The sequence below is a fragment of the Mirounga leonina genome, unplaced genomic scaffold, assembly GCF_011800145.1.
Source record: "Mirounga leonina isolate KUSES-001 unplaced genomic scaffold, KU_Mleo_1.0 Mir_174, whole genome shotgun sequence".
NCBI classification, from domain to species: Eukaryota; Metazoa; Chordata; class Mammalia; order Carnivora; family Phocidae; genus Mirounga; species Mirounga leonina.
Window position 1 is genome coordinate 50,411,990 of NW_023270451.1, and position 14,476 is coordinate 50,426,465.

The 14,476-nt window shown below is 43.6% G+C and overlaps 1 protein-coding gene across 12 annotated transcripts in view; it reads right to left on the reverse strand.

The window, feature by feature from the left end:
* Positions 1–14,476, reverse strand: part of ELMO1 (engulfment and cell motility 1) — a 540,114-nt gene that overhangs the window by 17,044 nt on the left and 508,594 nt on the right. For all 12 annotated transcript variants that reach the window (XM_035020922.1, XM_035020919.1, XM_035020915.1 and 9 more), the window contains one exon: positions 6,911–7,018. In XM_035020922.1, coding sequence (XP_034876813.1) covers positions 6,911–7,018 — 108 coding nt within the window. The remainder of the gene's footprint in view (positions 1–6,910; positions 7,019–14,476) is intronic.

Sequence of the window (14,476 nt, forward strand, 5' to 3'; positions counted from 1 at the left end):
TATTCTGCTCAAAAGCATCCCTGGGGAGACAAATCTATGTTCACAAGCAGAATTTGGTTCACTAAAACAAATCCCTAGGAAAACCCATCATTGTTGTGTAGAAGTGATGGTATCAGAATCAGCAGTAATAATACTACGACCAGCGGTACTAATACTGTACTAGCTCCTGCTACCAGAAAGAACACCAGGTGCTTCGCACACATTGCTCTCTTGCTACAGTAGTTGGATCTATTAGCTCCTGAGTTTTGGATAATGAGGAGAAGCAAACTTACCAAAAAAAAAAAAAAAAAAAAAATCGATCTGGATCTGAACACTCACTCTCCAAATTCTCGCTCTCTACCATCTCGTTAATTCTCACAGCAACTCTGTGAGGTAGGTTTTTTTTTTTTTTTTTTTTTTTTTAATCCCTAGTTGACAGACAACGGAAGTAAACTCAAAGAAAGAGAACATTCTTTTCTGGTAGGGAAATGGTAACTGGTATTTACCTTGGAGATCCTGAGAATAATGCAGTTAGATAAAATGATGTTATCTCATGTCTTACTCAAGACTTGGAGGAAGATAAAAGACGAGGACAGGTTTGTGCATTTAAAACTTCTGTCAAGATCATGTGAGAAAGAGAAGGCAGTAAGATGGCTTGGAACCACACTTTTAAAACTGTGAAGTCACCTGTCCCTCTCCAATCCCTAATCTTGTAGTCCCACAAGGGACTGCGAATCCTGGGGCCCACTTAGGATCTGCAGAAACTTCGAGTAATCAATGCCTTAGACTCCCTTAATGATGAAGATGATGAGAGATTTCATAATTAAGGTTCACATACTTTTACTGAAGAATTGGGTTGTGGGGGAGAGATTTAGATGAAGATGAAATTATGAAACATATAGAATATCAAAATGATGCAACAGGAAGGCCCTTTAAAGCTAACATTTTCCAGGTCCCCTAAAATTGCTAAGACTTTGTTCAAATCTTGACAGCCCTAGAGCTTTTTCTAACCCTAGAGACAAGTGGGGTTGTCATGAACTCTTCCAGGAATCTCGGCACATACTCCCTGCAATCTGTTCCACCACGTCTGCTCCTTCATCTTGAAATCCTGATTCTAGATCGCGTTGGCAGGCATTACTTGTGCTGACCAATATCTGGTTTTCCCCTCTTTCTGGGCATATGGAAGACTACACTTCCCAGCAAACTTTGCAGTGAGGTGGGGCCACATGATTAGGTCTGGCCAGTGAAATGTGAGAGGCAATGGCATTCATGTCTCTTCTTGAAGGAAGCAGTAAAAAGTCCACGTCCATCAGCCTCTCTTCAGAAACTGAAGAGGCCACACATTCCATCCAGATGCACAGCTATGGGATGGCACGGCAGCCACTGGCTGTGTCCCTGAGGGACTGTGTAGAGCAGTCCTTCCACGGCCCATGCCAGTTACATAATGTGAGTGAGAAATACACTCTTGTCATAAGCCACTGAGATCTGGGAGCTGTTTGTTCCTGCAGCATAATGCAGCAATGTGGCCTACCGTGAGCAGTGTGATCTTTTACCTTGGATGCCTTCCCTGCCCCTTTGGATTGGCATCTTCCTATAGATGGTCTCTATAATTCCTGGACCTACTTTTGACCACTCACGGCCTTCAGCTCTCCTGAAATCCATTTTTATAACCAATAATCAGTCCTGTTCCCCTCAGTGGTCAGTCTGGTTGCCTAATCACTACCCCAGGAGGGGTACTTTAGGAGGCACTTTAGGAAATTGGATTGACTCCATGTTTGCTTTTCAATTGGACCTCCACCACTGAAGTGAATTTGTGAAAGAGTTAACCTACCAATTCAAAAGCCTTCTCAAGCTTCAGATGGAGTTCGAGTCACAAGTACCTTGCAAAAAACGTCATTTGTTGTATGATATATAACATGGTCAACGAACTAGAAAGAGTTTCTACAATCTATAAATACTAAGTTACCCTTTGGCTTTGAAAACCCATCATATGGAACGGGACAAGAGGAACACAAAAGTCAATGGTGGGAGTAGTCTTCAGAATCTCTAATGAGAAGGCTTTAGGGGAGAAAAGGCACTTTTCCGCCCTGCTCATAGCAGTACATATTCTGTTTTTTAATATGTATTGTCCCCTGTCAGGAGACAAGCTGCTGTATTACTCACAGGATTATGGCTAAGAGGAAACACAAAATTCTAAAAATACAGTATGGCTTTTAAAGGTTGCTCTTTGCATAGTTTTTCTCTAGATGCACTGGAAGATTAGGCATCAGAAGGGCTAGAATGCATCCTTTCTATTCCCATGAGCAGAATCAGACTCCTATCTCTTGAATCGACACTCTGAGGAGGCAGGAGAGGGCTCTTGATTGCTTCCAAGTCAGGCTGGTGTTTCCATTAGGCTCTTTTTATGTGGGAGCAGTATAAAGAAGTGGTGCCCAGAGATAGGAGAAATAAAAGGGTCCCTGCTGGCGCCCTACACCCCACTCTAAATCCTTGGGGCATGGCTTCATTTCTTTCAATCCTTTTCTCAGTTTGAGCCAGATTGAGACAATCTCATTCAATACTACCATTTCACAGATGGGAAGACTGAGGCCTAAAGAGAGCAAGTAAATTATGCAATGTCATCTTGTTAGTGGGGGACAGAGTTGGGACTGTTTTTTCTTCTACTCTATATGCTCTCTTGCTTGGTCATGGCTTCTCCCTATGTTTGGAAGGTGTCAGCACCCCAAATCATGCTGAACATGTGGTGATCACTTCAGACACTCCAGGAAACTCTTCAACTGCTAGTATCTGTGGAAGGAACTGGAATTGTGATTTAAAACAAAAATACAATTGAAAAAGGAAGTGTGGCCACCAAAATAAGTTTAAGCTTTCACCACTGGGAGCCAAACTGAGGCAGAAAGCACCTCAGGAAGTAGCTAGTAAGCCATGAGCACTTGCTCCATAGACGCTCTTGTGAGTGGTGATACAGAAGAGGGACAGGCAGATCCCACCCCTGCACAGTTCCATGAAGAATCTGATCTCTAATCTGGCAGCGCAGAGCAGTGGGAGGGGCTGTGCCTTTGGAGTCACGGACTGGCTTTGAATTCTAGATCCACCACTGGATCTGTTCCACTTGGGCTGAAGTGCTTGGAGCCTAACCGTCCTCGTCTGCAATGTGGAACTCTGGCATCAGCTGCATCAGAGAGTTGCCCCAAGAATGACGTCCTAACGCTGGAGCGGGATCATTGTTGGCTTTTCAGCTAGGCAGTGCAGGGTCGTGGTTAAAAGCTGGGGCTATGGAGTTAGATGGTAGCAGAGATCTCTGCTCTACTGTTTACTAACCATGGGTTATTAAAAGTCTTCTGTACCTCAGTTTCCTTGTCTGTAAAAGAAGGGCAATGATGTCTACCTCTCCAGGTTGGTGAGAGGGTAATTTATGTAGAGCTCTCAGCACGGTGCCTGGCATATAGTAAGCACTCAATAAATGTTGTTCGTAATTATTCTCGTTATCAATAATCAAAGTTAATTGTCTCTGTAGGTCAAGGAACCTGAATTATTCATGGTGCTTCGGTGACCCAAATTGCCCACTTTGCTTTGCTCTCTCAGCTGCTCCTCTCATCCTCTGTAACAGGCTTAATCGCCTTGTGAGGGGGTGAGCCTTCTCTTCCCTGGCCCCTTTGATGTGGGAGTGAGGAGCTCTGGCCTAGATTCTTTCAAAGGGCGGCACTGAGGGGCCTGGGGCACGGCTGGAAAGCCGCGGAGTCTAGTGTCTAGTGGGGACGATGAGATCCTGTAAACGTGGTGATTGGGATGTGGGGCCGTATCTCCTGCCAAACAGAAGTAATACGAGAAGAGATTTTCTAAACCTTTTGGGGTGATGACAGCTATGGAGAGGCCCTCGATTTCTACTCACCCTCTCTGTATTAAGAAGATTCAATTACACTCTTCGATTCATCAATATCTCAATATTCAGCACTGATTAACTCGAGGGGCAGAAGACAACTTCCCCCTTGGTCTCAGGAGAGGGCACTCATACATGGCAAGAGCAATGGCACTTGATATTAATTAAAGGAACACTTCATTTTTCTAGTGGAATGAGGTTTATGACTTCTAAGGGCTCTAAGAGGATGGGCAGAATGCGGAATTGGAATTAAATGCAAACCAGTGACAGGTCCGAAGCAGTCAACTTAAGTTTCCTAAGCTGAGGCCTGCTCATCCCAGGCACATACTAGGTCCATTTTACTTCTTACATGAATACACGCCCTCCCTGGCTCATACGCGCATCCAGATACTATCTCACCAACACACACACACACACACACACACACACACACACACACCCTCCTACGTGCATACACTTGTACAGGTATGCATTCCTGGTTTATCCTGCAATGAAGATAACCTGGTGATGGAGCAGCTCTGTTGAACTCAGGTACTGGCTTGCAGAAGAAGGGGCAGCTAGAGTCTTTGGAGCCATTGTCAGAAGGGACCATTGTAACCCTTTCCCAGAACCAGTATCACCATGGCCACTACCAGAAGCTGTCTGGAGATTTGCAGATCTGGCCTTGCTCTTCTGCGACCACCCTGGCAAGCTGTTTCTCCCTGGCTTTGGCACTCCGGGTTTATAGCTAGTCACTTTCACCTGGGCTCTTGGGGGTGCAGGCCTTGGTAGAGCTGGGGGGTATCAGCTTGCCAGCAAGCCCAGGAGCTGCCCCTACAAGGCTCAGACATTCTCTAGGAACAGGGCTCCCAATCTCCTAAGCAACAGAACCAGCTAGAATGGGAGTGCTACATATAAAACCTGCAAACAATGCCAACCAAATGTCTATCTATAATAGGGTTATATCCCTATAAAAATGGGGATAAATAATATGTCCAGTGAGTGGGAGAGCCAATTCACTGGCCCACATGGGGAAAAAAAATGAATCAAGCTGTGTGTGTGTGCGTGTGTGTGTGTGTGTGTGTGTTCGTGTTCTGCCCAGACCATTTTCCCTATTTCCTGATCAGGTTAAGAATGAGACTATGGAAGATTTTGTGTAGAACTTCTGGTTGCCTTGAGCAACAGTAACTTCTAACTCCTCATTTTACCACTGCAGAGCAGTGATTCCAAATTGCTGACCTCTGGAAAGTTCTAAGTTTATGAGGGAGGTTTTACCAGTGAGTTTTTCACCAGTTAATAGCAAACAGAGAAAAATGAAGACACAGCTGTGAGTTTTTAATAAAGCTAATTTAATTTAGTAGACGGGACTGTCCTATATTCCAAGATTAGGTCTTTCAGGTCTTTCTTATTGTTTTTCATGATCAAGAGCCCTTTTTTAATGAAAGGAATGTGATATTAAATTTTAGTTAGATCTCATTTTTTAATAGACTTTTTTTTTTTTTGCCAAAATTAAAAGTTGGCAACCCACTGTCAATTCACTTTTTTTTTTTTTTCTCTTCTAAAATATTTACTTACTGGTGAAGCCAACTTTGGGAAATCACCATGCAGAGTAGAGTATCTAGCTCAGGGGCTCTCACTTTGAATGTGCATTGGAATTGCCTGAGAGTCTGTGAAGACCGAGATTGCCGGCCCCTACACCCAGTTTCTCATTCAGCAGGACTGGAAATGAGGCTGCAAAACCTGCATTTCTAGGAAGTTTTCAGGAGATGCTGCTCATGGTCCAAGGACCACCCTCAGAACCACTGGTCCAGCTTGTCCATGGTGGAATGGGCAAGGCTTTCTGAGACCTGAAGGGAGAGTCCTCGTTATGTTGCCACAGTAGGGATGCAGACACCAGCCGACTCTGCACTCATGCCTTTCTGATTTCCTGCTCCTCCCACTAACGGGGCTAATAATGTGCGCCGGTGAAGTCGTGCTCCTATGATGGCAAACAAGATCGCTTTCTGAACTAAATGACTCTATGAAGACCAGACTGTTGCATTTTGATGCTGGAGGAAGAGAGAATGTTCTAGGCTGTCCACCTGATAGGTCAGCCCAGAGTCTGAAGGTGTCAGGAGCTTCTCACTTGTGGCTACTTGTTGCCTTTGGTGGCCACGGGCTGCAAGGAAGGCAGCCCAGAGCTGACTTCCGTGGGCCCTGGGGCGACAAGCGGAAAGGCGCTGGGGCTTGGGGGTAAGGATTTGGTCTGGGACACGCTTATATGACTCATGCAGGGTCAATGTGACTTTTGAAAGCTCTTCAAAAGTGTTTCTGTTTTCTCACTCTTTGGGTTCTCTACCTGGGATATCCTCTGACACCATTTTATCTCATTTCTCATCTAAATTAATTCATCACCCTGGTGTATTTTAATGTTTAATGTTTCTATAATACCTGGTTTAATTTGTACACTTATTACTGTCTAAAAACCTGGAACTTGGTTTGGTGTTGGGCTAAAATAATTAGCAAATTACTGGCTCTTGGAAACATACATGTTAAAATATCATACAGAAACAGCAAATAAATACAAATACAAAGTATTTCAGGGAATAGTTTGCTGACAATAGAATGTAACTGATCATAGATTTTTCTGAGTGTCTCAGTTACTTCTCTGCCATTAACGCTGCATTATAATGATGGGATACACTAAACTATAATGAATAAATGTGGTAGGGACTCTCGTGAAATTATTTTGGGTCACCAGAAAAAGACAATTGACAGAGTCAAGTTTCTATTGTCTTTGCTCCCTGAAACAGCACCTGGAAAGTGGTGCAAAAGTGGATGTCTGAACTCCAGGTTTGTATTTTTCAGGAAAGATATGTGAGCATTCCTTCTGCACCCTCCCCTCTTCAGCCCCAAACCCATATTCCATCAGGGTCTCGTGCATGATGGGAATGCTCGGGCTGGGACTTACAACAAGACGAGACATGCCCAGTGGATTAATTTGGGTTGGTAGTTTTCCTGCATGCTATTTTGTGACCAGGAAGCTAAACCAACCACCCAAACTCAGTCCTCCTACACAGGAGAGCCACTTACGTTTGTCCTGCAGGGAATCGTGGGGCACTTCTCCCTGGGGACTCTCTTCCAAGTCTCCATAGTGTAGGACTTTGTGGTTGGGTGAAAGTCGACAGTACCAAAATTTGTCTGAGGGGAAAAAACACATACAAATTTATAAGGTAAGTGAATCTGATTTCCAAAAATATCGACATCTTTATTTCGTAAGAGTCTTGCCTAGGAGAACAAGCAATGCATTCGATTTTAGGTCTTCAGGAAGGAATGAATTCTAGAGCCCTGGGTAATAAGTCCCCTTTTGATTTTGATATTTAGTTAGCACTGTCCTGCTAACCATTCGGGAGGTCATTAAACCCTTCAGGAATAATGGCATCAGGTTTTCTGAGGTGGCAGTTTCCAGAGGGTTTATTTAATCAGTATCTATAATGACTATGGGAATTATTCCTTGTCCACGTAAGCCTGGCAAAGGTGGGGAGGTAGATGTAGAAAAACCAGCTTTCTTGGAACTCTTCTGCTTCCACATTCTTCTCCAAGATGTTAAGACTGTTAAGATAGCTGTGTGCCATATCTTAGTTGGTGCACCAGACCCCCACCTCTGGGGCTAATACACACAAATTAATCCAAGAATGAATTATTAGGATGCTAGTGATAGACACAAGGGGTGGAATTCATGAGAAAATCATCTAAATAATTCAGGGATTTATCCAAAGAATGAGGATAGTCACAATCGTCTCCTCTCCGATTCCTAGAGTTTAGTTCTCTAAATAGACATGACTAGAAGGGAACTAAGAGATACAGTCTTCCAGTTATAAAATGAGTAAGACATGGGGATGTAATGCATAGCATAGGGAATATAATTGGTAACCTTGTAACAACTTGGTATGGTGACAGATGGTTACTACATTTATTGTGGTGATCATTTTGTAATATATAGAAGTATAGAATCACTATGTTGTATACCTGAAACTAAACAAAATTAAAAAATTAAGACAAAAACAAAGAAATAGGCATGATCAGGGCCTTAGAGTCATTCTTACAAATAACCCCCTCAACCTAACCTGCTCTGCATTGAAATGTAATAAAAATGTTTGAATAAGCCTGTGAGGTAGGAAGGAGGAGGCAAAAAACACTTTTATAAAGAGCTTAAATTATGACAGCAATCTTCGTGAAGCACTCAAGCAAGGCTGTGCTTAGATGCCTCCTCCTCCAGGAAGCCCTCTCTGATTACTACTTCTGAAGGGACTCTCCCCATCTTCTTAGCTGCCCCAACATCTTCCTTGATTATGGGGGCCCCCATGTGAAGCATCTTGGTATTTCTCATTATTTGCCACAAACCCTAGGGAATCAACTTGCCCTAGCAGGTGTCCTATGAATAATTACTGATGGAAGAGGACTCAGGATACTCATGAGCCCAGACAGTATGGAGACGCCAGGGCTCTCTAATGACAGCCCCTGTCTTCATAATGACGCTATCCCAACCCCTTGGCACAGGGCCTGGCACATAGGAGTAGCACAGTTGGTGTTGGCTAAATTGATATATGAGGACCCAAGGGGACTTGGTCAAAACACTTAAGACATGAAGCATGTATGACCTTGAAAGCATCCATGACCTGTAAGCCCCTCTGTACAGTCATGTAGTTGGCGAACATGGTGGCCTTGGTCAAGTCACCTCATTACTGTGTCTACAAATGTATTGTTTTCAAACTACTCTGATTACAAAGTACTCCATAACACCTAAGGAAAGTGGGTTCCTATCTAAAATTACCTTCACTGCAAAACTTATGTCTTAACTAGGACTCTTTTAATAGAAAAGAAAGTGTTAAAAATGGAAGGAAAACCATACAACGAACAAAGAAAACGCCCAAACTTGATCCACAAAAGCGAAATGCCTCTGTGATTCCCATCTTCCTCATCTATAAATAGGGTTTGAGAATTCTTTAATGTAGTCAGAATATGGCAATCCATATAATTTAAAAAGAATCTGAACTCTGCTGGAAAAATTTGAGAGGAAAGGAAAAGTTATTTGATGGCTAGGGTAACACCTGGCATTACTCAATTTTTAAAATCATGTTAAATCTACACATATAACACAGGTCATTTTCCTGGGAGACTATTTCAAAGGGAGAAAATAAAGTTACTCCCTGAATAATCTACAGTCATTTCAATTAGGCAAACATGTAATCACCAGTTCTCCATGAGGAGAACACATTTGGGAATCGGACTCGTGATGCACAATAGGAATTGTGAATTCCAAAGGAGCAGGCGGTGCTCTGGTCGTGAGCATCAGCAGTGCTCCTGGGGGCCCTGCGGAGACTGCACAAAGCCAGCTGGAGAGATTTACTATGAAGCTTCCTTCCCCTGATACCTCAGCACTGGGATTTTTAGCTAAGTGGGTAACTGAAGGGTCACAGAAAGCCGGCAAGGAAGTCAGTGAGCTGTGCACTGGGACACGCTGGTCTTATTCTGAGTAAGGGCCCAACCTGTTCTTTACAGGGACCCCTCACTTCTTAAGCTGGGATAAGCTCCAGGGGTAATGGTAGTAACCTAAAACCCAAGGGCCAATATGATGCAATCAAAGATCACTCATTCTCAGGATACTGGGGGAGCATTACAAAATTTAAGTGGATCAAGCAGATATACTGTGAAGTAAAATGCACAACTTATATTTGTTTGTAAGACTTCAAAAATTTCTGCTGCATATGCTTTCAAGGGACGTTTCCTTATCCAGTGAATATTTGCAGAGTGCCCGATGCACATGGAACTCTGCTGGGTACAGCACAAATTCATCAGGGTGAAAGGCAGACATGAGAGACAGAGCCAAGAAGTTCAAGGATGAGGAGCTCCCTTGGTTCTTGGTGGCAACTGAGAGAAACATGGTGGAAACACTTGTCTCCCAGGCTTAGGAAACAGGCACAGGGACTCAGCAACTCTGAGTAGACTGCAGGGAAAACTAGGAATAGGGAAGGCCTCTTGTGCAGCGTATTCTTCCACTCAGAAACTATGAGAGGACGGTGGTTATTTATCACGGTTCCTGGAGGCAAAGCAACCACTGTCTTCGCAAAGTTGCGGTGCGTGTTTACTGAAAAGAAACACCAAAGGCCTCTTGGAACCCTGGCATATCGATATCTGGGGCACAGCTGACGGAATTTCCTCTGGCTAACCCCTCTCATGCCCTATATGAGTTTCTCTTTCTCAGGCTACTACTAAAATGGGAGAGAGCAAAAAGATCTGGATGTCATTAATGGAAGGGATTGCTCCGTTCCTTCCTCCCCATCAAACAGGAAGTCTTGGATGGATGACAGAACACTGGAGACAGGGGCTGGAAAGTCTTGGGGAGGCTGTTTTGACTCATAAGCAAAGGGGTGGATGCCATGACAGTATCTTCCTCGGGATGGGGGCTGGAGTCATTAGCTCTGGGAAGGTTTAGAGGATCATAACTTGTGTGTGTTTGTCTCAAAGGGGGAGTTGCTGTAGAGGACAGCTGAGCGGCCAGTTCCGAGCAAGAAAACACGCCGGCTCGTTGCGTGAGGCAGTTTCCATATCAGCCAGCAGCAGCAGCTTGATTTGCAGTTTCTTTCATGGTAAGAAAAATGTGTATTTCTTTTCAAAACCCAGCATGATGTTTCTAGTTCCTCAATCCCCCTGGGCAATGAATGAGTGGATTGTGTCACTAAAAGCAATTAGCAGGAAGCAGTGAGAACATTATTGAAGTTTGTTAACTAGCATTTAAAGAATAAACAGGAGTTAACATAGAGGTCTTCCAGTCAATTACGATTGTTAGCACGTTAATAACCATTTCTCCATTCTCCAAATTCAGAAACTGACAAGATAGAGATAATTCTGTGCTTCACTTTCTCGGTCTGTCTCTGTATGAGTGCATGTGTGTGGGCGTGCATGCATGTGTGTGTGTGTGTGTGTGTGTGTAGGATCAGAGAGAAAAGCTGGTTTCAGAGCTCACAAGCCTGGTAAGAAGTTCTCCAGGGCTGATTAAAGCTATTCCCAATGTCGCATAGATCATTACGGAGCTAATAACCACTGACAACTGTAATTCTTGCAGCACTGTTTGATAGAACTTTCTGCTATGACAGAAATACTCCATAGATACTTATCCAATAGTAAGAAAAGAAGTTTTAAATTTTATTTAAGTTCAATTAAATGAGCCATAGGTAGCTATATCCAACAGAAGACCGTTAGTCTTTAGCACCAAGGCTAGACGCACATTTGGGACTGGCCAGTGGGACTGCAGGGGGGCCCAGCAAGCTGGATACTAGCTACCATGAGTGTGAAATGCTGGGAGGGTCAGTGAGGCACAGGGCACGGCAAGAACGGAGTCTTGATCGGCTCTGTCGGGGACTCGGGGGGCAAATGGCTGCTGGCCCAGGGGGCCCTGAGAGTCCTGTGTTTGGGAAGCAGGTGGCCTTTACTAAAGTAAAATCTTAGGGCACTTCTATTAGGATATTGGAGCTTTCCTAGGTTAACCTAAAATGTGCAACATCTTTAGTGTGCTCAGGTCTTTCTCCTGCCTAGGTCTGAAGCTTCCCAAGTCATAAAACACAAGGGATGCAGCAATGTTTTTAAGGGGAAATGTCTTCTTTGAGTGATGAGATACGTCTGATGAGATTGCTCTATTGGTCCAGTAAAGGAAGACAATGAATACAGATAGAGACAGAGGCCATCCTGCCTTCCAAATCTTCCTCATTTCACTGGATAATCTTTAGAACGAGATGGTGTTCTGATTCCGGATTCTGTCTCCCTGAAGACTGCTGCTTCCTTTCACAACAGAAGATGACTCCAGAACCCCAAATCCTTTTAAAAATGGTTTGGCCTAACTGCTGCTTTGGAGTCTTACAGACCTGGGCTCCACACCTGGCCCTCACACATCAGCTAAGTAGCCTCGGCCAAGCTGTAAGAACCTTAGAGATCCCTACTCCCCTTTTGCTACGTAATGTTAATTATTATCTAAAACATTTCGGCATCCTGCACAGAGCTGGCTCACAGCTATTAGCATCTTCCTCTTTTTCCCATTAACGGTAACCCCTCTTGTCCACTCCTGCTCGCTCCACCTTCTGAGAACAAGGATCATCTCTTATTTTGAGCTACTGGAAAGTGCTTTGTCCCTGAAAATCAACTGGATTTTCTTCCTTTGAAAATATGTGTTGATTTATCCCTTTTTTGTAAATAAAAATGAGTTATGATAAGGTTTAATGAAATATTAAACAAAAATTTCAATCAACAGTGGAGGAAGAAACAGCCTGTTCCTAACGAGGGTTCATTTGGTTACTATGCCTGAATATACTACTTGGCTCTAGGTTTTCTGAGCAGAGACACCGAGATAAGGTAGATCACCCTTGGCAGGGACACGGAAGCATGCTAGTTCCTCGGGGCACATGCTTTGCTCACATCCGAGTTCCAAATTAAGTCTGTCATGTTAGTGCTTAGAGAAGGTGGTTGTGTTAGTGCTTAGAGAAGGGATGCTGGCCAACAAAATGGACAACATTTTCAATGAGAAGCAAAAGTTTCATGCTATCATTTCTTGTAATGACACTCCAATGTGTAGCCCTGGGCTCTTATCAAGACTATTCAACACGAAGGATTCTGAAAGACTCTAATCTCTGAAATATAAGGAAAACAGGGAGCAGTTCTTGATCCTGCAGATTCTCACGATGCAAATAATGGCCCTACCATAGACAACTTCTGGAATTTCATCTGAATTCGGTCCCACAGAAGCCCAGGGGACACAGAAGCAAGGCAATCTATCTCATTGTGAAGGAGTCGGAACAGGAGCCTTAGATACTCTGTGGTGGGAACAGAATGGAGTGAGGTTGGTATGTGACATCCATTGCCACTCTCCCAGCTGTGTTTAAAAACCTATATTCTGAGGATCTACAAGCTAAAATTAATGCTAAATGTCACTAAATCATGTTTGACAATGTGTAAAGCACTCTGCCCTTACTTACAACTGGCATCATTAGACAGATGAAGAAATAGGAACATAGAGAGATCTAGTAGGTTGCCCAAGGCCACCCAGCTAGCGAGTGGGGAAGCAGAGACTTGAATACCACTTGAGGTGTCTCACATGACTTACTGCCTCCAAGTTCTCCAGTGTGGCCAGAATTCCTAGAAACCCAGATCTGTGAATATCTCCATCAGTCTAACCAAGTAGCAGAGCTGTGCATGAGGCAGGGAGAATGATGGGTAGGTATTAACTTGGGTCTTCTGTCCAAATGTGGTGTGGTAAAGGACTCTGTCTGCTCCCCCGCTTTCCGGTTCTGTGGGACAGAAAGCTCTTTCCTATTATCCCCTGTACAGTTAATACTTAAATTGGCTCATCTGTATCTGACTCACTGTTGAACAGGTTTTAATGGAGTATGGCTGCCATTCCTTCACAGAGTCCTTGCTCTTTAACCTGGGAGGGCACGTGGCCATTCCCTTCTGAGAGCTCCTGTGGAAGTGCACCTCTTTCGAAGGGATTCAAATGATTTTACAGGGTCGCCTGGGGGGTTCAGGTCATGATCTCAGTGTCCTGGGATCAAGTCCCACGTTGTCAGGCTCTCTGCTCAGCGGGGAGCCTGCTTCTCCCTCTGCCCCTCCCCCTGCTCATGCTCTCTTTCACTCTCTCTCTCTCAAATAAATAAATAAAATCTTTTTAAAAAAATGACTTTACATCATGTCCTCATTAATCTGTGTAAATCTAAGTGGAATGTTTCTATGGGGTGATAGGAAACCAATTCCATCACAGTCTGCTTTGAATCCCTACTTTTATGCACGCAGATCTAGTCACCAGATTTTAAATCCATTTACCAAACACCAAAAGGTCTTCCTTTCTGCACCCAGAAGGATGATTTTATATTAAATACAGATGGCTAGGCTCCCTAGGGAGCTTAACTAATAAATTTATAATCTAGGTGCTAATATTTTTTTGTTCATTAGGTAATTCGTTTTTAGAAAACGGGAAAAATTGGCAAATAATGGGCTGATACTTCTTTAGCCAAAAGACTGTCATTATTATATCTAGAAACAGGATTATTCTAGTAGAATCTTATCCATTTCAGCCTAGAAAGGGAAGAAGACTTGTAGTAAAGTAGACCAGAAGGTTAAGTTGAGTTCTTTGAATTACGTTCTGGAGGATTCTAGTTAGACATCAGTGGAGGCACTGGATGGTATAAATCCATGTGCCATCTTCTCCCTCCTCCTCCCACTTTTATGTCCTTTGCCCAATGCCAAGTAAATAAAAACTTTATAAATCATCTTATGGGAGCAGTATGTCCTGACTATTGATTTTTCCAAAGGTGATGAAAAGATCAAGCATAGAATCGACTATCTGGCTAACTGAGCTAAGAGATCATCTAGTCCAATTCTCCCACTTATTAGATGGGAAATTGTAGCCCTGAGAGATTACGTGTCTGCCTAAAGGCGCTCAGTTGGTTACTTAGAGTTGTGAAGCCGAGAGTCAAGTCTACTCACTCCCAGCTCATCGCTCTTTTCCTACATAACCTCCTAGAAGAGTAGCTGCTACCTTTTGTGGTGGCTTTCTCAGAGCTACATTCATGATCACCTTCCCTCCTCACACTAACTTCAGGACACAGGCAT